Raw genomic sequence first — 23,041 nt, forward strand, 5'->3', positions numbered from 1 at the left:
ATTATTGCGGTTTGTAACTATATGTGAATCATTTTTCTCCGTTTTGAAATATGTGATTCGGCCTGAGATTTCAGCGGGTGGCCATTATATCATGATTGCATGTCATCTTTGGGATTTCGCAATTTCCTCAATCCTTACGCCCATTCTTAAATACAATTTTTCACACTTATTGTGGCTGATGTCTTGACGTATCGTGTACGTATTTATGAGGTGAGTTATAATGGAAACTGTAGTTGGGGAACAAGTGACCATGTATTTTATTGAAGTCTCAAGTACTGTATCTCCTTGTGCAGTGTTTTCCATGCTCCAGAATGAGTGCGAGGGATGTGCGCCATCGGGAGAGACGAGCAATTGAGGAGCAGCAAACAATACCTGAAATCTGTTCGCTAAGCCTATTGAAGTCGATAAAACTATTACTGAAAGGGTGGGACCAACGGAAAGGGTGGGTCGCAAAATTACGTCAATATGGTGCACCACAAAGTCACTATGAATACTTTGCTAAATCGGCCAAATTTTGACTGAAGAAAACCAAAGGGGTTAGCCTTGCTTTTTTGCGATTTTTGGAGCTCAAAAACTTGTCGTCTGGGAATCGTTCTGCAGGACCCTATTCCGACTAATTGGACCCTCAGTAGTGCATAAAAGACGTCGAAAATATCGTAGGACCAACAGCAGAGAAATTACGAACGAAATTTTCCATTTTTTGGCCGTAACTCTTGATACGTTGCTCGCAGCGTATTCGGACTGTGCGCAGTCGATTCCTCTCGAAAAATTACGTCGATATAGTGCATCACAAAGTCACGTTAAATGCTTCCCAAAATCGGCCAAATTCTGACTGAAAAAATCCAAAGGGGTTAGCCTTGCTTTTTTGCGATTTTTGAAGCTCAAAAACTTTTCATCCGGGAATCGTTCTGCAGGACCCTTTTCCGACTAATTGGACCCTCAGGAATGCGAAAAAGACATCGACAATATCGTGGGACCAACAGCAGAGAAATTACGAACGAAATTATCCATTTTTTGGCCGTAACTCTTGATACGATGCTCGCAGCGTATTCGGACTGTGCGCAGTCGATTCCCCTCGAAAAATTACGTCGATATAGTGCATCACAAAGTCACGTTAAGAACTTCCCAAAATCGGCCAAATTTCGACTGAAAAAATCCAAAGGGGTTAGCCTTGGTTTTTTGCGATTTTTGAAGGTCAAAAACTTTTCATCCGGGAATCGTTCTGCAGGACCCTTTTCCGACTAATTGGACCCTCAGGAATGCGAAAAAGACATCGACAATATCGTGGGACCAACAGCAGAGAAATTACGAACGAAATTTTCCATTTTTTGGCCGTAACTCTTGATACGTTGCTCGCAGCGTATTCGGACTGTGCGCAGTCGATTCCCCTCGAAAAATTACGTCGATATAGTGCATTACAAAGTCACGTTAAGAACTTCCCAAAATCGGCCTAATTTCGACTGAAAAAATCCAAAGGGGTTAGCCTTGGTTTTTTGCGATTTTCGAAGCTCAAAAACTTTTCATCCGGGAATCGTTCTGCAGGACCCTTTTCCGACTAATTGGACCCTCAGAAATGCGAAAAAGACATCGAAAATATCGTGGGACCAACAGCAGAGAAATTACGAACGAAATTTTCCATTTTTTGGCCGTAACTCTTGATACGTTGCTCGCAGCGTATTCGGACTGTGCGCAGTCGATTCCCCTCGAAAAATTACGTCGATATAGTGCATCACAAAGTCACGTTAAGAACTTTCCAAAATCGGCCTAATTTCGACTGAAAAAATCCAAAGGGGTTAGCCTTGCTTTTTTGCGATTTTTGAAGCTCAAAAACTTTTCATCCGGGAATCGTTCTGCAGGACCCTTTTCCGACTAATTGGACCCTCAGGAATGCGAAAAAGACATCGACAATATCGTGGGACCAACAGCAGAGAAATTACGAACGAAATTTTCCATTTTTTGGCCGTAACTCTTGATACGTTGCTCGCAGCGTATTCGGACTGTGCGCAGTCGATTCCTCTTGAAAAATTACGTCGATATAGTGCATCACAAAGTCACGTTAGGAACTTCCCAAAATCGGCCAAATTTCGACTGACAAAATCCAAAGGGGTTAGCCTTGCTTTTTTGCGATTTTCGGAGCTCAAAAATTTTTCGTCTGGGAATCGTTCTGCAGGACCCTTTCCCGACTAATTGGACCCTCAGGAATGCGAAAAAGACATCGAAAATATCGTGGGACCAACAGCAGAGAAATTACGAACGAAATTTTCCATTTTTTCACCGTAACGCTTGATACGTTGCTTGCAGCGTATTTGGACTGTGCGCAGTCGATTCCTCTCGGAAAATTACGTCGATATAGTGCATATCGGATCACCTTTAAATATTTTTTGCAATAGGACGAATTTCATCTGAAAAAACACGAACGGGTTGGCCTCTGTATTTTTTTCGATTGAAAAATTTCCGTCTCAGAATTAATTTAAACGACCCTCTAATCCCAGACTAATTGCATCCCAAGGATGGCGAGAGAGTCATTCAGAGAATCATACGACCAATTGCTGAGGAGATACGAAGAAAATACTGAGAGTTTTATTTATTTTTTATTCTGATCCAGATTACATACAATAGTACCACAATGTAATACGATATCATAATAATTATTGGTATCATACATCATTATTTGTACAATGTATTAGTACAATATCATAATTACACCATTCAGAAACTTAATACAGTAGTATACACTGACACCTATCCATTTGTAATATGACTAGTAAGGCATAATAAATAAACGAAAGCTGAAACTTTGTAGTTATGAGTCTGTCATTTTTGTCCTTCACCTCTTCGGAAATCCAGTCCAAGTTTAAATTTTTTCGACCGCGAGTTCTGATTTATTGCTCGCAGCGTGTCGAGACTGTGCGCAATGGATCCCTGTGGCAAAATTACGGCACCATAGGGTATGAATGAATCGACTTCATCATTTTTCAACGACTGCTACAAAAAGACTGTAACAACTCAAAGGGGATAGCCTTGCTTTTTTGCGATTTTTGGAGCTCAAAAATTTCTCGTCCGGGAATCGTCTGCAGGACCCTTTTCCGACTAATTGAACCGTCAGGAATGCGAAAAAGACATCGAAAATATCGTGGGACCAACAGCAGAGAAATTACGAACGAAATTTTCCATTTTTTGGCCGTAACTCTTGATACGTTGCTCGCAGCGTATTCGGACTGTGCGCAGTCGATTCCCCTCGAAAAATTACGTCGATATAGTGCATCACAAAGTCACGTTAAATGCTTCACAAAATCGGCCAAATTCTGACTGAAAAAATCCAAAGGGGTTAGCCTTGCTTTTTTGCGATTTTTGAAGCTCAAAAACTTTTCACCCGGGAATCGTTCTGCAGGACCCTTTTCCGACTAATTGGACCCTCAGGAATGCGAAAAAGACATCGACAATATCGTGGGACCAACAGCAGAGAAATTACGAACGAAATTTTCCATTTTTTGGCCGTAACTCTTGATACGTTGCTCGCAGCGTATTCGGACTGTGCGCAGTCGATTCCTCTTGAAAAATTACGTCGATATAGTGCATCACAAAGTCACGTTAGGAACTTCCCAAAATCGGCCAAATTTCGACTGAAAAAATCCAAAGGGGTTAGCCTTGCTTTTTTGCGATTTTCGGAGCTCAAAAATTTTTCGTCTGGGAATCGTTCTGCAGGACCCTTTCCCGACTAATTGGACCCTCAGGAATGCGAAAAAGACATCGACAATATCGTGGGACCAACAGCAGAGAAATTACGAACGAAATTTTCCATTTTTTGGCCGTAACTCTTGATACGATGCTCGCAGCGTATTCGGACTGTGCGCAGTCGATTCCCCTCGAAAAATTACGTCGATATAGTGCATTACAAAGTCACGTTAAGAACTTCCCAAAATCGGCCTAATTTCGACTGAAAAAATCCAAAGGGGTTAGCCTTGGTTTTTTGCGATTTTTGAAGCTCAAAAACTTTTCATCCGGGAATCGTTCTGCAGGACCCTTTTCCGACTGTTTGGACCCTCAGGAATGCGAAAAAGACATCGAAAATATCGTGGGACCAACAGCAGAGAAATTACGAACGAAATTTTCCATTTTTTGGCCGTAACTCTTGATACGTTGCTCGCAGCGTATTCGGACTGTGCGCAGTCGATTCCCCTCGAAAAATTACGTCGATATAGTGCATTACAAAGTCACGTTAAGAACTTCCCAAAATCGGCCTAATTTCGACTGAAAAAATCCAAAGGGGTTAGCCTTGGTTTTTTGCGATTTTTGAAGCTCAAAAACTTTTCATCCGGGAATCGTTCTGCAGGACCCTTTTCCGACTAATTGGACCCTCAGGAATGCGAAAAAGACATCGAAAATATCGTGGGACCAACAGCAGAGAAATTACGAACGAAATTTTCCATTTTTTGGCCGTAACTCTTGATACGTTGCTCGCAGCGTATTCGGACTGTGCGCAGTCGATTCCCCTCGAAAAATTACGTCGATATAGTGCATCACAAAGTCACGTTAAGAACTTTTCAAAATCGGCCTAATTTCGACTGAAAAAATCCGAAGGGGTTGGCCTTGCTTTTTTGCGATTTTTGAAGCTCAAAAACTTTTCATCCGGGAATCGTTCTGCAGGACCCTTTTCCGACTACTTGGACTCTCAGGAATGCGAAAAAGACATCGAAAATATCGTGGGACCAACAGCAGAGAAATTACGAACGAAATTTTCCATTTTTTGGCCGTAACTCTTGATACGTTGGACGCAGCGTATTCGGACTGTGCGCAGTCGATTCCTCTTGAAAAATTACGTCGATATAGTGCATCACAAAGTCACGTTAGGAACTTCCCAAAATCGGCCAAATTTCGACTGAAAAAATCCAAAGGGGTTAGCCTTGCTTTTTTGCGATTTTCGGAGCTCAAAAATTTTTCGTCTGGGAATCGTTCTGCAGGACCCTTTCCCGACTAATTGGACCCTCAGGAATGCGAAAAAGACATCGACAATATCGTGGGACCAACAGCAGAGAAATTACGAACGAAATTTTCCATTTTTTGGCCGTAACTCTTGATACGTAGCTCGCAGCGTATTTGGACTTTGCGCAGTCGATTCCTCTCGAAAAATTACGTCGATATAGTGCATCACAAAGTCACGTTAAATGCTTCACAAAATCGGCCAAATTCTGACTGAAAAAATCCAAAGGGGTTAGCCTTGCTTTTTTGCGATTTTTGAAGCTCAAAAACTTTTCATCCGGGAATCGTTCTGCAGGACCCTTTTCCGACTAATTGGACCCTCAGGAATGCGAAAAAGACATCGACAATATCGTGGGACCAACAGCAGAGAAATTACGAACGAAATTTTCCATTTTTTGGCCGTAACTCTTGATACGATGCTCGCAGCGTATTCGGACTGTGCGCAGTCGATTCCCCTCGAAAAATTACGTCGATATAGTGCATTACAAAGTCACGTTAAGAACTTCCCAAAATCGGCCTAATTTCGACTGAAAAAATCCAAAGGGGTTAGCCTTGGTTTTTTGCGATTTTTGAAGCTCAAAAACTTTTCATCCGGGAATCGTTCTGCAGGACCCTTTTCCGACTGTTTGGACCCTCAGGAATGCGAAAAAGACATCGAAAATATCGTGGGACCAACAGCAGAGAAATTACGAACGAAATTTTCCATTTTTTGGCCGTAACTCTTGATACGTTGCTCGCAGCGTATTCGGACTGTGCGCAGTCGATTCCCCTCGAAAAATTACGTCGATATAGTGCATTACAAAGTCACGTTAAGAACTTCCCAAAATCGGCCTAATTTCGACTGAAAAAATCCAAAGGGGTTAGCCTTGCTTTTTTGCGATTTTTGAAGCTCAAAAACTTTTCATCCGGGAATCGTTCTGCAGGACCCTTTTCCGACTAATTGGACCCTCAGGAATGCGAAAAAGACATCGAAAATATCGTGGGACCAACAGCAGAGAAATTACGAACGAAATTTTCCATTTTTTGGCCGTAACTCTTGATACGTAGCTCGCAGCGTATTTGGACTTTGCGCAGTCGATTCCTCTCGAAAAATTACGTCGATATAGTGCATCACAAAGTCACGTTAAATGCTTCACAAAATCGGCCAAATTCTGACTGAAAAAATCCAAAGGGGTTAGCCTTGCTTTTTTGCGATTTTTGAAGCTCAAAAACTTTTCATCCGGGAATCGTTCTGCAGGACCCTTTTCCGACTAATTGGACCCTCAGGAATGCGAAAAAGACATCGACAATATCGTGGGACCAACAGCAGAGAAATTACGAACGAAATTTTCCATTTTTTGGCCGTAACTCTTGATACGTTGCTCGCAGCGTATTCGGACTGTGCGCAGTCGATTCCCCTCGAAAAATTACGTCGATATAGTGCATTACAAAGTCACGTTAAGAACTTCCCAAAATCGGCCTAATTTCGACTGAAAAAATCCAAAGGGGTTAGCCTTGGTTTTTTGCGATTTTTGAAGCTCAAAAACTTTTCATCCGGGAATCGTTCTGCAGGACCCTTTTCCGACTAATTGGACCCTCAGGAATGCGAAAAAGACATCGAAAATATCGTGGGACCAACAGCAGAGAAATTACGAACGAAATTTTCCATTTTTTGGCCGTAACTCTTGATACGTTGCTCGCAGCGTATTCGGACTGTGCGCAGTCGATTCCCCTCGAAAAATTACGTCGATATAGTGCATCACAAAGTCACGTTAAGAACTTTCCAAAATCGGCCTAATTTCGACTGAAAAAATCCGAAGGGGTTAGCCTTGGTTTTTTGCGATTTTTGAAGCTCAAAAACTCTTCATCGGGAATCGTTCTGCAGGACCTTTTCCGACTAATTGGACTCTCAGGAATGCGAAAAAGACATCGAAAATATCGTGGGACCAACAGCAGAGAAATTACGAACGAAATTTTCCATTTTTTGGCCGTAACTCTTGATACGTTGGACGCAGCGTATTCGGACTGTGCGCAGTCGATTCCTCTTGAAAAATTACGTCGATATAGTGCATCACAAAGTCACGTTAGGAACTTCCCAAAATCGGCCAAATTTCGACTGAAAAAATCCAAAGGGGTTAGCCTTGCTTTTTTGCGATTTTCGGAGCTCAAAAATTTTTCGTCTGGGAATCGTTCTGCAGGACCCTTTCCCGACTAATTGGACCCTCAGGTATGCGAAAAAGACATCGAAAATATCGTGGGACCAACAGCAGAGAAATTACGAACGAAATTTTCCATTTTTTGGCCGTAACTCTTGATACGTTGCTCGCAGCGTATTCGGACTGTGCGCAGTCGATTCCTCTCGAAAAATTACGTCGATATAGTGCATCACAAAGTCACGTTAAGAACTTCCCAAAATCGGCCTAATTTCAACTGAAAAAATCCAAAGGGGTTAGCCTTGGTTTTTTGCGATTTTTGAAGCTCAAAAACTCTTCATCCGGGAATCGTTCTGCAGGACCTTTTCACCGACTAATTGGACCCTCAGGAATGCGAAAAAGACATCGAAAATATCGTGGGACCAACAGCAGAGAAATTACGAACGAAATTTTCCATTTTTTGACCGTAACTCTTGATACGTTGCTCGCAGCGTATTCGGATTGTGCGCAGTCGATTCCTCTCGAAAAATTACGTCGATATAGTGCATCACAAAGTCACGTTAAATGCTTCCCAAAATCGGCCAAATTCTGACTGAAAAAATCCAAAGGGGTTAGCCTTGCTTTTTTGCGATTCTTGGAGCTCAAAAACTTTTCATCCGGGAATCGTTCTGCAGGACCCTTTTCCGACTAATTGGACCCTCAGGTATGCGAAAAAGACATCGAAAATATCGTGGGACCAACAGCAGAGGAATTACGAACGAAATTTTCCATTTTTTGGCCGTAACTCTTGATACGTTGCTCGCAGCGTATTCGGACTGTGCGCAGTCGATTCCTCTCGAAAAATTACGTCGATATAGTGCCTCAAAAAGTCACGTTAAAGACTTCCCAAAATCGGCCAAATTTCGACTGAAAAAATCCAAAGGGGTTAGCCTTGGTTTTTTGCGATTTTTGGAGCTCAAAGATTTCTCGTCCGGGAACCGTTCTGCAGAACCCTTTTCCGACTTATTGGACCCTCAGGAATGCGAAAAAGAAATCAAAAATATCGTAGGACCAACAGCAGAGAAATTTCGAAGGAAATTTTCCATTTTTTGGCTGTAACTTTTGATACGTTGCTTGCAGGGTATTCCTCCCGAAAAATCACGACGATATAACGTCTCAATAATTTCAAGCTCTTCAAAATCGGCCAAAAGGAGGGTGAGAAAATCCGAAGGGGATAGCTTTTCTTGTCCCGCAACTTCCGACCTTAAAACTCTGGTCCTCAGGGTCGATTACCACGACCAATTCTTCACTAACTGAGCCCTTCTTTTACTTTCTCTTCTTTCTCCTGATGGTTGCCACTCAATGAGGAATGTACCAGAGTACAAATTTCGAAAATCCGCTGTGGCATATGAAAATGATTCGGTAACCATCCATCGTGCAATGACTCCCGCTGTCAATTTTTCCAGCGTTTTTGTTTTCGGAAAAAGCCTCAAAACAGTAGGAAGGAAGAATATCTCCACTTCAGCCTTAGACACAAAAATTCTCATATTTGATGCCCGACTTTTCAAAATTTTTCAGAATTTCAGATTGTGAAAAATCAAAAAAAATTAGCGTCTTTTAACGTGAGAACAATCATACAAAAATCGCGGACCAAATTCGACCGTCCGTCAAGGGTCGGACGCAGGTCGAAATGCAATGGACTGCCCCGTATAGCATATTATCACCCTATATGGAGGCTTTGATTCACTAAGCATCGCAATCCGTCGATACTCCGCAGTCACGGCTTGTTTTTCAAAACATCGTTTGCGGACAACTCGACTTTCACGTTTCCGGTAAATGATGTTGCGTGTCGACAATTGTCGATAATACAGCTCTTCTTTTTATCTACTGCGCTTACTCAAAGTATCAAAAAGGCGCTTTCTTTATCGACGAAAAAAGTAACCAAGCAGACTATTCTTCTTGGAAGTAACGCAGTATTTGCCCGTGGCGCGACGACTTGGTGCCGTAGTTTGGTGTACTTTTTATACCAGCTGACAGCTGTGTTTGACACATTGACACGGGTCTAATAAGCTTGAGGAAGGCAGACGTGTTGGCGTACTCAAAATATTCTTCAAACCGCTAAACAGTGATGCTAAAATTTGCAATGAACGGAGAAAACAGAAATCGTCGATCTCGATACATTAATAAGAAATTACTAAAACGACTAACCTGCATGTTCTGTTGAGTAGCGTCACGTTACGTTTAGGAATAAAAATTGTTCATTGAAATTACGCATTAATAAATATGGACAAACTCCACGAGCAGCTTGGCATACCAAAAAAATATATGCGCCTTTTAAATGGGCGAATTTCAATTACGGTCCACCGAAGTTGGTTAGCTAATTTACTCTGTGTTGGGCCAGTCACTTTTATCACCCATGATCAACTGTCTGCAGATGTAATTGCAGCTCAACCTTCACTTGATGAATTGGGATCTAACTGGCTCCGAATCTACACTCAGGCAAAAAACGACCTTCATTTTTATAATCTACTAGTTTACTTGCGATATTCATATTTTAAAAATTCTTGTTTTGCGCTTCAAAGCGTTCAAGCTCTTATGGTTAAATATTCCATGTGAATTACAAAATAATTTTTGTAACTCACGTGCGATGAATCGGATAATATGAATTATATTTGCAAAATAAGAATGCCACTATCATATGAAGTCTTAATCATTCTGAATTTAATACTCTACAGGTATATCAAAAACAACACAGAAATGCAATTCCCTTACCAAGAGCGAGAAACCTGGGGCATGGAAAGACAGAATCAGAATTAACGTTCCCTCAGCTATTGCATTATGTTATGGAAACTAATCACCATAATTTATGGAAAGAAGCTTATAAGAAATACTACAGTATGTCAAGCTATCCAATGGGCACAATTACTTATATATTTTTAATATTACATCAAGTATATTTACCTAAATATTTATTTGAAAAGGTCATTACTCTTAAAATTAGGAATAAGAGTGTTAAGACAATCTAAAAAAAAATAACGAGATTTCATAAATTTCTGTACCAAGTTTAAGATAAACAGGCTTCTGATTATATTGAATGATGAATCATGGACAGGTAGATGGAATCCAGCCGAGCAAAGAGAACAGTCGAATATAACGGCAAGCAGCAATGATGTGGCTGTAATGAAAGATATTATTACTCGGATGTATGGCTGCCCAATGGTACAACTGCAAGATGGCAATATAGTAACTGTAACCCCAGGATCCACACGAGAACCGCACTGTAATTTACTACCAGCATTACTCACAGTTGAAACAGAATCTTGTTTCATCACAATTCATGAGCAAACTGCCAAATATTCCCTCCAAGAGTAAGTTATGCTATTTGTAACGCAATGAAAGCTTAGTTGTAAAATACACACAGCATGGCGTAAGCAATTCTCTTTGTTCAACGTACGAATATTTCTACTGATCTGCTTAACGGTTTCGAATAATTGTCCTTGATTTACATGCTTTTAATCATCAATTTCAGTTCTGTGACGTATAGTCCAGCAGCTCTATCTTCAAGCCATAGTAAACCTTTGTTTCTCATTTACCAGCTACTCCGTCTATTAAGAGATATGCATGATAGAGGATTAGTTCTTGGAGAAATAACTCTCAGGGATATATTAATCACTGATAATTTCACTATTCAGGTAAATTGGTATTGTTTATTTTTTAATAAATCTCAATACAGCCTGATCTCAAGGCGAAGCGTTAAATCTGAAAAAAGTTTGAATTGAAAAAAATTATCTGCACTCAATTTTCAATTTAGATACATATCAAAAATATATCGCTGATGTGAAATCAAGTTATTTATTTGGAAACGACAAACGTTGAGATGTATTAATAATTTTTTATTCTATCCTTAGGTCTTGCCAAAAATAACTGACAATATACACTTGAAACCGCAACATGAGTGTGGAAGTTCAGCTAGTATTCACGGTCACCGAAAATTGAAGTGTCACGATTACAACAAAGATATGAGCTTGAATTACGAGTATAGTAAAAATTCCGGTAACCCTATGTTTGGAATTAATGAAAACATTGATAAGCTCTGCGAAATGTGGGTTCAGGGGCAAATAAGTAATTTTGATTATTTGACTGCGCTCAATAACGTAGCTGGCAGAAGATACGGGGATCCGTCCTGCCATCACGTTATGCCGTGGGTGACGGATTTCACATCACGTTGCGGAGGAAATTGGAGGGACCTTACAAAATCTAAATTTCGACTAAATAAAGGTGACCGGCAGTTGGATCTCACCTTTGACTCCCATGTAACTGAGGTTTGTTGAAGCTATCAATAAAGCATGCATCAACCCTGCTCGCTATTCTCTAGGACTCCTAGAAATACCGTATTGGTAAAGAATAAATCACAATTTAGAATTAAGCCATTTTCAATCTTTCCAAATTTTCCAGCCAAATGAAATTTGCATCTTCTATAGCATGCGTAATGTTTGTGTTCAGAATTGAATAAGATGTATGCAGCGTTATATTTGATCGGTTCTTGATTTTGTATATTACTTTCTATTAAAGTGAGTGAATTACTGTTCATAGTTAAACAGAAAAGTTTGATTACTGTCTACAAACATTCTTAATAACACTCCAAAGTAATTGAGAAATTTGCAATTTAGAAGCTACGCTTATTCTTTTGAAGTTCCTTACGAATATTTTTTAATGCAGGTTGGTCATCATGTTTCGGATGTCCTTTCAGAAATCACTTATTACGTATACCTTTCTCGTCGCTATGCTCGTTCTGTGCTATGCAAGCATGTGAGACCACAGTGGGTTCCATGGGAATATCCTGCGTCTATTCAAAGGCTGCATCATTGGAGTCCTGATGAATGTATTCCACAATTCTTCACCGATCCTAATGTATTTAAGGTGATGAAATAATTGATGTATAACTCATGTCCTTGTGACTTTACAAACTCTTTTCCCATCTTTTTTTCCAGTCCATTCACGAAGACCTACAAGATTTGGAAATTCCAGCATGGGCAACGTCTCCTGAAGATTTTATAGAAAAGCATCGTGAGGCGTTGGAAAGTTCATGCGTTTCTGAAAGACTGCATCACTGGATTGATCTCACTTTTGGTTACAAGTAAACTTATGAAACATATTTACTAAGTAACGTGTTGACATTACTCTCAATCCATTTTTCCCCTAAAACTGAATATTTATTGATATTCGAATGCGTTCTTTATAATTTACATACCTTTTCTCGACAGATTATCAGGCTCAGCAGCAGTGAAGTCAAAAAATGTATGCTTGCAGTTAGTAGATAATCACAAAGGGTTAACAAATTCAGGGGTAGTGCAGGTGTTTACATTGCCACATCCGCAAAAGCTAGTGCCGTCGCCTTACTGGAGTAAAAGTCCGCCTCGTTTGCAGAAACCAAATTTGAGGGAACGAATAAGTACGTAAGTTAAAAAAGAAATAACTTATTAAACTAACGAATATTCGTGGAGTTATGACCACTTATTGATCCTATAGAAAGTGATCGTTCCGGTGAGAGAATCAGCGAAGATGAAGGTCACAGTTCAGGCTTTGAAGAAGACGAATCTGCAGCCAATTCTAATCCTTCGAGGTCATCGCCACTAGCATTGAGCCGATTGCTCAGTCGATCTCGTAGCTCCTTACTTGCTCCTGATGATGTTCCAAAAACTGATAAATCTTCAATGCAAATTATTCTTCCGAAAGACTACAACCCAGTGGCAGCACTTGTGCAGGTTGAGACTACGTATGCTTTTCTAAATAAAGCGACTCACCAGACTTATAAGTCAAGCCCAATAGTCCATGACAGCTTCACTAACTACAAGCAAATTGTAGCCTCTAGTAGAATCAAGGAACAGCAAATACTTGGGTGTTTGATAGCCGAAATATTCCTTTCTGCAAGATTGAGAGCGTCAACAAAAGCTGGATACATGACATTTAACGAGAGATTCAGTGCCTGCTTAAATTTGTTGAAGGCATCACCGGACGCTCTACCAAGATGCGTAAGAAGCGCAGTAGCCCTGCTGCTTCAGGCTGACGTCATACCAAAGAGCTACAATTCCGAAAGTGTGGATAATAACGACTCTGTTTCAAGTTCGAATAGTGTACAGTTTCGTTATCTGACAGTAACTAACGTTGGTCTACCTCCGCCGTCTGCCCACCAATTGCTGCAGTCGATTTTCTCTGGAAGCTTGTTTCCCTTTCCTAAATACTTCAAACGGTTGTTCGGGGTCGTCGAAATGCTGCAAGAATACAATAGTCTTGTTCAAAGTTTGAATCTGGTTACACATAGCGCTAAAGAAAGTGAATCAATGTCTGTTACACGAACTCAATACCTCTGCAAAATCAGCGAGTGTAAAGTCAAAGCTATAGCAAGAGACCTTGAACGTCTTCTACCTGAGATGGGTGATGCTTCAGAAGCTTATCTCGAATTAATAGTACCGCATATTCGTCAAATAATGGAGGAACCTTATTGTGCTGTTTTAGCTGCTTGGTACTTATTCGATCCCATTGCCAAGTAAGTCTTCGTTAAATTTTACTCGGTTCTGACTCCTCAAAATCTGATGATATCGTTTTATGAACGAGGTTTGATATCTGAATTTGAGAAGAGTTTCTGTCAGGGTGTATAAGATCTGCAATAACAATTGTCTATTGTTTATTTACAGAGTTATAGGACCAAAACATTCTGCAATGGCTCTACTGGAACCAATTGTAAAGTTGTATGAAAATGGTTCCATAATGGATAGCGAATCTCAAATAGACGTTTTGTCTTCCATGTCACCTGCAAAGCACAGGACAGTAAGACTTTACCACCGTAGTTTTCTTCTAAAGCTTATGGTTAGACTTGGATTGCGCAAATTTTTGGACAATTTTATTACACCTTTAGTAGAGGCGGTTGGAGGCTACAGAGACAATTTACAAAACCCCTCAAATGTGAATTACTGTAGGAATGGAAACCTCAAGTATGTACAATAAATTCCACATTTTATACACTGTAATCATATCAGCAATCAGAGTTTCAGTGCTCATATATTTAAAAATAATTCTTTTTCAAGGACATGTGATCTTGGCGGTAGTTGTAGCGATGCCGAAGCAATGTTATCACCCTTAGACGAGGATTCTTCTGGTGATTCTGATCGAAATGGTTCCACTTCTCTAGGCCAATCAGCCAGCGATTGCAAAGTATTAATGTCGACTGATAACGAAACAGAAGACGTTTTCGTTCTGGAAACAGAGGAAAGGTCTCCACCTTCCAATGCCAGCGTACCCTACAACATGGATGTTCATTTAGAGCTGAACTTGAGTTTGAACGATCTTTCCGATGAAGCAAATAAAACATCACCACCAAGTAGTATGAAATCGCCGACTATTCCGATACCAAAAAGAGTAGAAGGTGGTAAACGAGTCACTGGTTTCAACAGCATCGGTTGTCACGTTGGTAGTAAGACATCCAGTGAAGACATACCGTTCAGTAATTCATACGTCGGTAACGTTACCACTGGAAGTAATAAAACTGCGGACAGTACAAGCATGACAAACGTTGAAACTTTGAAAAGAGTTACTTTGCATTCTGAAAATGACGATCAATCTGAAAGCATTGACGTCAATGATGAAACAGTTCGCATGGATCTACCGCTACAGAAGTTAGTTCCTATTGATTGCAAGGTGTCTGAGATGAGCGCAGAGTCTGTCATTTGGTTGTCCCATCGTCTAGGACCAGTTCTGACTGCTCGTTACCTGTCGCGGAATCTTCTCAGGATGTTGACGCTCTGCTACGCTGGAACAGAAAACTTGACTCCTATATCGAAGAATGAGACAGCAAAAGTGGACGAGCAGAGTAAATGGCCTAACACAATGCTTGTCGGAGATCAAAATGCATCCAAAGTTTTTGAATGCCTCACTGCTATCGCGGGCTTGTATGGCGAGCAAATAATTTTACTGCAATACTTGGGTCATATGGTGGAATTACTGGCTCTGTGTAAACGGAAGTTGACACCAAATCTGGAGGGTGGTTTAGTTTCTTGCCTGGCACTTTTGACACACATCATAGGATTCCTTAGTGATTCTGCGCTCATGGATGCCCTCCACGAAACTATATTAAGATCAGTTCTGCATCCAGCTGTAAGGATACTTTCGACGACCCGATATACTTTCCCAAATGGTGTAGTGGCACGCAGCGCATTGGCTGACAAATATATTGCAGTGACATTCTGCTTGAGCCAAAGACTGGGGTCGGAGATGAGTAAAACGCAGATAGCAGTTTCCATCCAGCGCTTTTTTCTAGCTTTTGACAAAGCATATGGTCAAATTAGTAAAAACGTGTATGTAGGAGATATAGAACGAAAAATCGTAAATTCTGCAAAAAAGACTAATCCTCACAAAAAAAGTTCCGCAACCAACAGTCTCGCTGCATCTTGCGATGAGAGCAGCTACTTCGAAGTGTTATTAGATGGTTCCACTCAAGAATGGGCTGTCAGAGAATTGTCTCCATGTATGCAACAAGTCCAGAACAACACAAGCAACGAAATCGCCGAATCTTTTTCACCCCCTGTAATCGAAGAGAGTTGTTTGACGGATTCCAAAAGAAACAAAGCACTTGATGAACTCAGAGCAGTCTTCACTCTGGAGCTAGCACACAAATCGTATGTAACATTTTATCGTTACATCGGAGATAATGCTATGGAGCAAATTTTGAAAAATCATCAATTAATCAGAGATCTTTGTTACGAATATGAACAAGAAACTCAACCTTCTTGTTCTAACGTTGATTTTGCACCTGTAGATTTCGACTCTGATACAAGAGATGCGGATAATTTTGGAAAAATATCTGTTATTGGAAATCGCATTGAAGTTCAAAGAAGAAGTCCATCGCCGCAAACGCAGTCTTCAAGTGATAACATATTATCAGTAAACAGAGAGATGATGTCGACTAGTCGGCACCTTAGAGGTAATTGGTTGGCATATTGGGAGCACGAAATTGGCAGACCCGATAAAGATACCAGATTTAACATTAAGCAAATAAAGCTTCAAACATTTGCCGGTCACACTAGTAGCGTCAGATGTCTTCATGTCCTTGACAATGAGAACAGCTTTATGAGTGGCGGGCGAGACAAAAGTGTGAAACTCTGGAGCCTGAGAAGTCAGGGAGACGGTAGTGCGGTATCACAATGTCAATACACTTACACAGGACACAAAAAGTCAATACTTGCCTTAACGTTTCTGGAATCTCTGAGGTATGCGGTCACTTGCGACGGGTCCATTCACTGCTGGGATCCATTCATGGGCTCACTGTTAGGATCTCCGGAATGCGTCCGTCCTGCACCTGTAAATACTTTGGCAGCTTGCCCTATTCCGTCTACAATGCTGCTTGCTGCCACTACAGATATGACATTAAGAGTTATTGACTGCAGAACATTCCAGTATGTTAATGAAATGAAGGTGAGCACCTAAAAGCAGACATGACGTATTTACTAATGGATGTTGTAAGACAAATACTGAGTCACGATGTCGCTAATAAAAGCATTCCGTTAATGTTTAATTAAATACAAACTGTGTTTCTGTATTATTTTGTAGAAAAACAAATTGTATAATATGAAGTCCCTTGATTGCTGTAGGTTTGAAAAATTCTAATATTATAGAATAATCTGAATTGCTCTGAGATATTTATCCTTATAATATCTATTTCAGATCACTTTTAATGTTGACTGTCTTCTTTAATTTCAGGTCTCGATGAATCCAACTGGTTTAATACGATGTATAGCCGTAGCTCCGAGTGGACATTGGATTGCCATGGGTCAGGCATCTGGAATTCTTGCAATTCTAGACATTCGTACTGGACTAATTATAGCATCATGGAAAGGTCACGAATGCGAAGTATGCATTCGTCTTTACCTTACTGTTACTTTATGTTATCTTGTAGTTGTTTTAACAAGTAATCACCTTGTGAACATAAATGTAGCAATAGATGATCAAATTTTAACTACTTATTCTAGGTGTTGCAGTTGGAAGCATTAAATGACTCAACTATCATCAGCTCTTCCTTAGATCAGTCTATCGCAGTATGGAGTGCAGTTGACGGAAAATTGAAATTTCATTTGAAGTAAGTACCCAGTATTACAGAATCAACACGTGACTTATGACCATCTCAACTTGTATTTTGATTGACGTTCCAGAGGTACAACAGAACCAGTACACTGTTTGTCCATCTACGATCAAGAGTTGATATCAGCAACAACTGCGAATCGCATCGGTGTTCACACCTCTGTAGAGGCAACAGCTTCATTTTCTTCAACTAAATTACGATCGGATACATTTAAGGGTGATCTTACAGCCATGTCTGTACTTCCTCTGAATAGACTTCTCCTGCTAGGTGCTGACAACGGTGGAATTTCCCTACTATGTTAAGATCGGATTGGCCCAATTAGAAAAGTCTTACTATTACCCATCATTATACATCATTACACAGTATTGTCATTCATTACTCAAAAGTTTTCATACTATCAATATTCATGTGGTAATTGACGAATAAAAACGAAGTATAGACTTATTTACACATTTTCTTTGTATAATCACGCTATTACTCTCAGTATTTTAACATCTATAGTTCCATACCAACTACAATTTTTGATAAATAACTTTTCACGGAAACTTGACTGCGTGTATCGGGTGAATTTAATGTGGAAAATTGTAACATGCAAATTATTAGTCTGGTGTTAATTTTTATTCATCTTCGTCAACATTCACATCAGGAGAATCCGTCTCTTCCATTTCTTGGATCCTCTGTTTTCTTTGACTCTGCTTGGAGAGCGGCATGATCACTCTCCCGGATGACGGTGGTGCTTTTGGTGGCCTCATTAATTTTTTTGTATATTGTAACATATCCCTGTCCATTGCCTGTCCACTAATACGATTAGAATAACGTGGTTTTTCTATTTCTTCGTCTTCATCTTCGCAGCAATAGTTACGATCTGTAATATGCATTTGAATGCAGTTCTTCGGCCATTTAGAACAAGCAAATAGACATTTGATATTTTTAGAATACATACAGGATCCAGTTGAAGACTGACCTGATCTTACAGCTTCTATGTAATCCAAATACTCAGGATCAAAGCTTGACATTCTGTTGGCATCTGGAAAATACGACTTAAATATTGGCAAGGATATTGGTAAACTCATATGCTTTAATGCGGCACAGGAGAACAGTTAGAAACAATCAAATCAATGATACGCAACTATCTGAAATATCTCATTATTATACATGCAACAAATAGCGCTTAATAAATACCTTTTGAACATAGAGACTCATTTCTGCTTCTGTAAATGATAAATTGTTAATGCTAATCGTCAATTTAATATTGCAAGGTATATAATTCGAAATAAAATATCCGCATAGCGGACGAATTCATCATCATTATTCCAGAAATGTTGATAATTACGATTCAGTTTCGTCAATTATTTCTTTCCACCGGTACGTCTTTTCGTGTATTTCGGGACGGCGATTTGACGCTTCTCGGGATTTGGCGTACCTTCGTCTCACGACTGCGATCGATGGTTCAATGTTCTCTGTTTGAAAATATTAGCAAGTAAGAGTACGGTTACCGTCAGAATGTTCTATACTCGGTTCTCCGAATTCTTCTCAAATTCTCTACTGAGCTAATACCGTCATTTGAATTCACTTACCATTAATGTGGCTCAGTCCCCTCTGCTGTTCCCTGTCCAACAGACGAAATATGCAACAATAATAAAATATCATAATTGTTTCTACAATTGCAATTTATATTCTGTATTTACCAATTATCGTGAGCGTAGGATCTGTTGTTACGATAACAAGATGAGGATCGGCCCGGAGGGGACGAGGATCTTTGTGAATGATGTAATTTGGAGGACTGCATTCGCTGTGCAGCTATCAGGGATTTTATTAGTAAACTAATTCAACTCTTTAAAAAATATCTTGCAGTAGCAATCATTGGATTTATTTTTAATTGGAAAATGTCAAATTTTAACTGCTGGAAGATTCAAAATGCATCTAATTGCAACAATTGCACAAGGATACCTGTACAGGGGCAACTGGTATTTTTATCAGGATAAATCTTATCCACACACAGACGGATTGATCCTATCATAATTTAGAATTTTCTTTACCTCGAGGCATCAGTTCTTCAGGGTGTAGTTCTTCGTTTATCGACGGCGCGTCATCGAAATCTGGACATCCACCTAATGATAAATGAACTACCAAGATTATACAAGTCTTCTGAGACAAATGAAAAGTACGGTGGAGCGTCACTGTCATTATAATCTTGCTGTTGAGACTGTGACACGACTGAAATAGTCATTCCTACTCCTCGACATTGCGAGACTAGTGCGGCCCTAGTAGTAGTTACATGCGAGTGTAAAATAGTATATTACGCCCCTAGGGAGGAAAAGTAGGTTATTGCAAACTGCGTGCAAGATTGACACTCGAGCCGAAGATGAGGGTAGCCAGAACGCAGTTTGGGATAGCCTTTTTCACTCCCATGTGACGAATACCATTTTTCACCACCCCCTGCATCAGAAAGTTCAACTTCTCGTTCATGCGAGGGGCCGAAAGTTGTACTTTCCGTGCAGGTGTGGTGAAAAGAAACGTTTCTAAACGAATAGTTTGAGATCCCGAGACAGGGGGAATTGGCCCTCTTAACTAGGTCTAATACACTTTTTCCTCCTCCTCTAAGACCCTTTAAATACAGTATCTCGTGTAACATTTTTCATTCGTCACTGACAAAGGAATAGTTAATATTTTAGAAAATACACAAATTTTAACCAACCGTTCGCCGTCGTGTTCGAAGAAAATGACCTCATCCGTGCTCTCGAATCACTGTTGGGGTAAAAAAAAATGATAGAGACTGTGATTGGCGGTGAGTAAACAATTTTACTGATTCTAAAATGTCACTTACGACCCTGTAAAGGACATTTCTGTAGGATCAGAAAAAGTTACGTGTTCCATGTCCTCAAGCCATTTGAAATTGCCGGATTTTTCTGGATCCAAGTATCTGCTTGTCGTTGTAATATTTTGTATCGATGTATCAACATCCAATGTGTCATCCGTTTCGTCGTTGATGGGCCCTTAAAAAAAATCTGACACATTCATGCATGACTATCAGCTTTCGCATCATTCCTGAATCGCGCGAATAATCAATTTTACATAAGTAGACACTTCGAAGTTGGTACTGATTTCACTGATTGTAAATACCGAATCAAAAATAGGCGGATTCTTGTCTATTACAAAGAAAATTTACCATAACGAGGGGTCTGATCGCTTCGTTGCTGTCGTGGAAATTGCGCTGCATAATATTGACGAGAGTTCACATCTGAAAATAAAATACCTTTTACCTCAGAAGTCGACGTTTGTTGTCTGTCTTACCATTGATCCTACTATTGCTTGATGTGCGGGATCTGGATCTCTGATTTTGAGAATTGCAACAGCTTCCGCTGTCACCTGAAATAGCACGATATGAGGAAACTGACGTTTGCAGTACCGTGTTTTCGTTTATAAATCAATTTAAGTATACTTACGGATATTACGAATGTTTATAGAAAAATCATACTTACTACCTCCTCGTAGGGACATGCTTGACATTTCTCCACATGGGTAAAAATCCTGCTCGCTCAGACACAAGTCGACACAGTGTGTGTCAATGACTCGCTCCTTTTTTGGACAACATGTGTACGGTGAAGCTGCACAGGAAATAGAAGTAAGAAAAATTCGAACAAAGTTGCGAATCATCAAATATCAGAAATATTCTTTGCCAGCGACGTAATGACACTGACGTACCTGGAGGTGGAAGTGCTTCCCCTGGATCGAGCCTGTAAATTTACAAATCGAAAGATTATTGTCAGTAATCCGAATGAGAAATAAATCTATCGTAAATCACCGTACCAGACCAGTAAATAGTTGAGCTATTCATACATCTACGATAGTTTTTCACCGCAAAAATAAAGCATTGAAACTTTTTCGACACACGTGAGGGTTCGTATTATAGACGTACTTACGCACAAGGAGGAAGGTCCATCATCCGTTCAACACGCCGTCTAGTTTCCGAGATGGCACACGGTCCATGATTTTCGGCTTTTTTGAATGTCTTGTCACTGATCCCATGCAGCAATGCATCTGCCTCAGACACGTCAAGATCGGTAGGCAGGTGAGCTGAAAATCAGAGATTCCGTGTGCACAGCGTCTCGAGATATCCTCACTTTATCATACGAGATACTCCAGGTTTACGAACTTTTCAGTTTTTGAAGAAGCTTTATCCAAATACTTATAAATTATAAATACTCACGAGATTCGTCGATCAGCCTTTCAATGTAGCGACTCCTGCCCCATGTTGGTCGGGACTCAAAACCCGCGATTTCTCTTCGGTATGACCTGGAATATTTGGTGGAAAATAAAAATGCCGAATGATATGTCGTCGTTACAGTCTACCGGAAAATGAGGAAATAATATGCAATAGTTTGTAGATAGAAGGCAGCCTGTACATCATTGGAGTATCCAGACAGGAGAAATAGAATTTGTCCTGTGTTCTCTGGGGCTTTGAATACTGAACTCCATTGCAATTTTCTTGTTTAAAAGACTCACAACTAGTTGATGGAAGTTGAGGAAGTAATTTAAATGAAAATTTTCATCTCTTACGTTCAATGACCTATTAATTTTCTTATAATTGTGTGATACGTGAAACAGTAGACTAGTGATTCCCTGATCTAAAGACGTGTTTCTACTTCTAAAATAACAACTGAATACATTTCTATACACAGGGCGGTCTGGATTAAACGAACAGAGATTGCAAAAGCAAACATTACTCGAGAATGTAAACTGTATCAAACATTTACTTACTGGTATGGGATTGGTGGGAACGGTACAAACTGAGGTGTTGGTCCTGAAATCCTTTCGCAGTTAGTCGGTTGTTTTTTCTTATTTTCAGAACCAGTTTCTGTGTTTTCAGGATCAGTAATTTCCTGAGAAATTTTATTGGCAGATTCTGGCATCTGCTGTTGCGATGTTGATAACGACGAAGAAGCCGGTTTGTCAGGCTTATTCTTTGAATGGTAAGTATCCTCGGCAAGTTTGCACGTGTCTTTGAAACAATCGGCGAAATGCTTGGGCTTCAGTTTCGCCTTCTTGGCCGCATTCGTACTGGCGTGTGACCATTTTGACAATGGTTCAATTGAAATGGCGTAGTAGCCATGAAGCCCGAAATTAGGAATCTCCTGAACAGCCACAAACTGACAAAGATCACCTCCGACGGATGTGAATACCGGAGGATAAGCTAGCGCTGCTGCTTTTCTCGGCTTGACTAAAGACAGCATTTCCGTAGCCTGACGACGTTAACAATAAAATGTACATACTGATTTCAACTTGAAAATTTTTCCTTTTTTCATCTGGCATTTTTTGAATGGATGTTGCAAATTTTTTTTACCAAAAATTCAGAGCCTAATGTACTCAGCGAAGTAGCTCGATATTCGTCACAAATTATCGCATTTAACTACAATTGACCTGGGGACCTTGTAATTTGGAGGAAAAGCCTGCAGCGGTCCATCCGGTGGAGCTTTTTCAAATATTCCAGCGAGTTTGTTGCGCTGCATGACGAAGAGGAGAAGCTTAAGGTACTCGGTCCGCATGTTGGCTTCTGGTCCATCAGATTCCATATCGCGAAGTTTTTTCACCCATAGTGCGGCGATGGTTCGATCTAATATCGTACAGAACCAACGCCAGTTGTAATTTCAAGTTATCGCCCATCGAATTGTCGAATGATCCCGGAGAGGGAATTGTATAGATGTATTTTCAAAATATATTACTTTACAGAACTCAGGTGGCAATTGTATTTTACCTTTTGCATCTGGCAGGTTAAGTACCAAAGGTTTGGCGAATTTTAAATAAAAATTAAAGTCGT

At 40.1% G+C, this 23,041-nt stretch overlaps 2 protein-coding genes across 2 annotated transcripts; one reads left to right on the top strand and one right to left on the bottom strand.

Annotated features, from left to right (window-relative positions):
• Positions 1-9,138: 9,138 nt before the first annotated feature.
• LOC124410897 (WD repeat-containing protein 81) lies at positions 9,139-17,667 on the top strand. The gene is made up of 14 exons (XM_046889597.1): positions 9,139-9,590; positions 9,827-9,986; positions 10,204-10,459; positions 10,621-10,783; positions 11,000-11,413; positions 11,811-12,011; positions 12,083-12,228; positions 12,356-12,543; positions 12,621-13,638; positions 13,787-14,083; positions 14,177-16,559; positions 16,845-16,994; positions 17,114-17,220; positions 17,294-17,667. Exons 1-14 carry the CDS (start codon positions 9,375-9,377, stop codon positions 17,523-17,525), a joined length of 5,931 nt encoding a protein of 1,976 aa, XP_046745553.1. The 5' UTR covers positions 9,139-9,374; the 3' UTR covers positions 17,526-17,667.
• Positions 17,668-17,802: 135 nt separating this feature from the next.
• LOC124410898 lies at positions 17,803-22,813 on the bottom strand. The gene is made up of 16 exons (XM_046889599.1): positions 21,985-22,813; positions 21,434-21,519; positions 21,147-21,300; positions 20,929-20,960; positions 20,706-20,831; positions 20,518-20,592; positions 20,393-20,464; positions 20,051-20,219; positions 19,922-19,971; positions 19,263-19,334; positions 18,912-19,023; positions 18,801-18,832; positions 18,557-18,683; positions 18,406-18,434; positions 18,188-18,250; positions 17,803-18,088 (listed from the first exon to the last, which is right to left on the bottom strand). The coding sequence occupies exons 1-16, from the start codon at positions 22,455-22,457 to the stop codon at positions 17,841-17,843; spliced, it is 1,920 nt and encodes a 639-aa protein (XP_046745555.1). The 5' UTR covers positions 22,458-22,813; the 3' UTR covers positions 17,803-17,840.
• Positions 22,814-23,041: the final 228 nt, after the last annotated feature.

This window comes from Diprion similis, chromosome 10 (genome assembly GCF_021155765.1).
Source record: "Diprion similis isolate iyDipSimi1 chromosome 10, iyDipSimi1.1, whole genome shotgun sequence".
Lineage (NCBI taxonomy): Eukaryota > Metazoa > Arthropoda > Insecta > Hymenoptera > Diprionidae > Diprion > Diprion similis.

Excerpts from the sequence above, each read along its gene's own strand:
- LOC124410897 (XM_046889597.1), top strand. The coding sequence starts at position 9,375 with ATGGACAAACTCCACGAGCAGCTTGGCATACCAAAAAAATATATGCGC. Across the intron at positions 12,012-12,082 it reads CCGATCCTAATGTATTTAAG|TCCATTCACGAAGACCTACA; the intron begins GTGATGAAATAA and ends CTTTTTTTCCAG. Across the intron at positions 12,544-12,620 it reads AAATTTGAGGGAACGAATAA|AAAGTGATCGTTCCGGTGAG; the intron begins GTACGTAAGTTA and ends TTGATCCTATAG.
- LOC124410898 (XM_046889599.1), bottom strand. The coding sequence starts at position 22,457 with ATGCTGTCTTTAGTCAAGCCGAGAAAAGCAGCAGCGCTAGCTTATCCT. Across the intron at positions 20,961-21,146 it reads ATGGACCTTCCTCCTTGTGC|GCTCGATCCAGGGGAAGCAC; the intron begins GTAAGTACGTCT and ends GTAAATTTACAG. Across the intron at positions 18,435-18,556 it reads ATAATTGACGAAACTGAATC|AAGCAGAAATGAGTCTCTAT; the intron begins GTAATTATCAAC and ends TATCATTTACAG.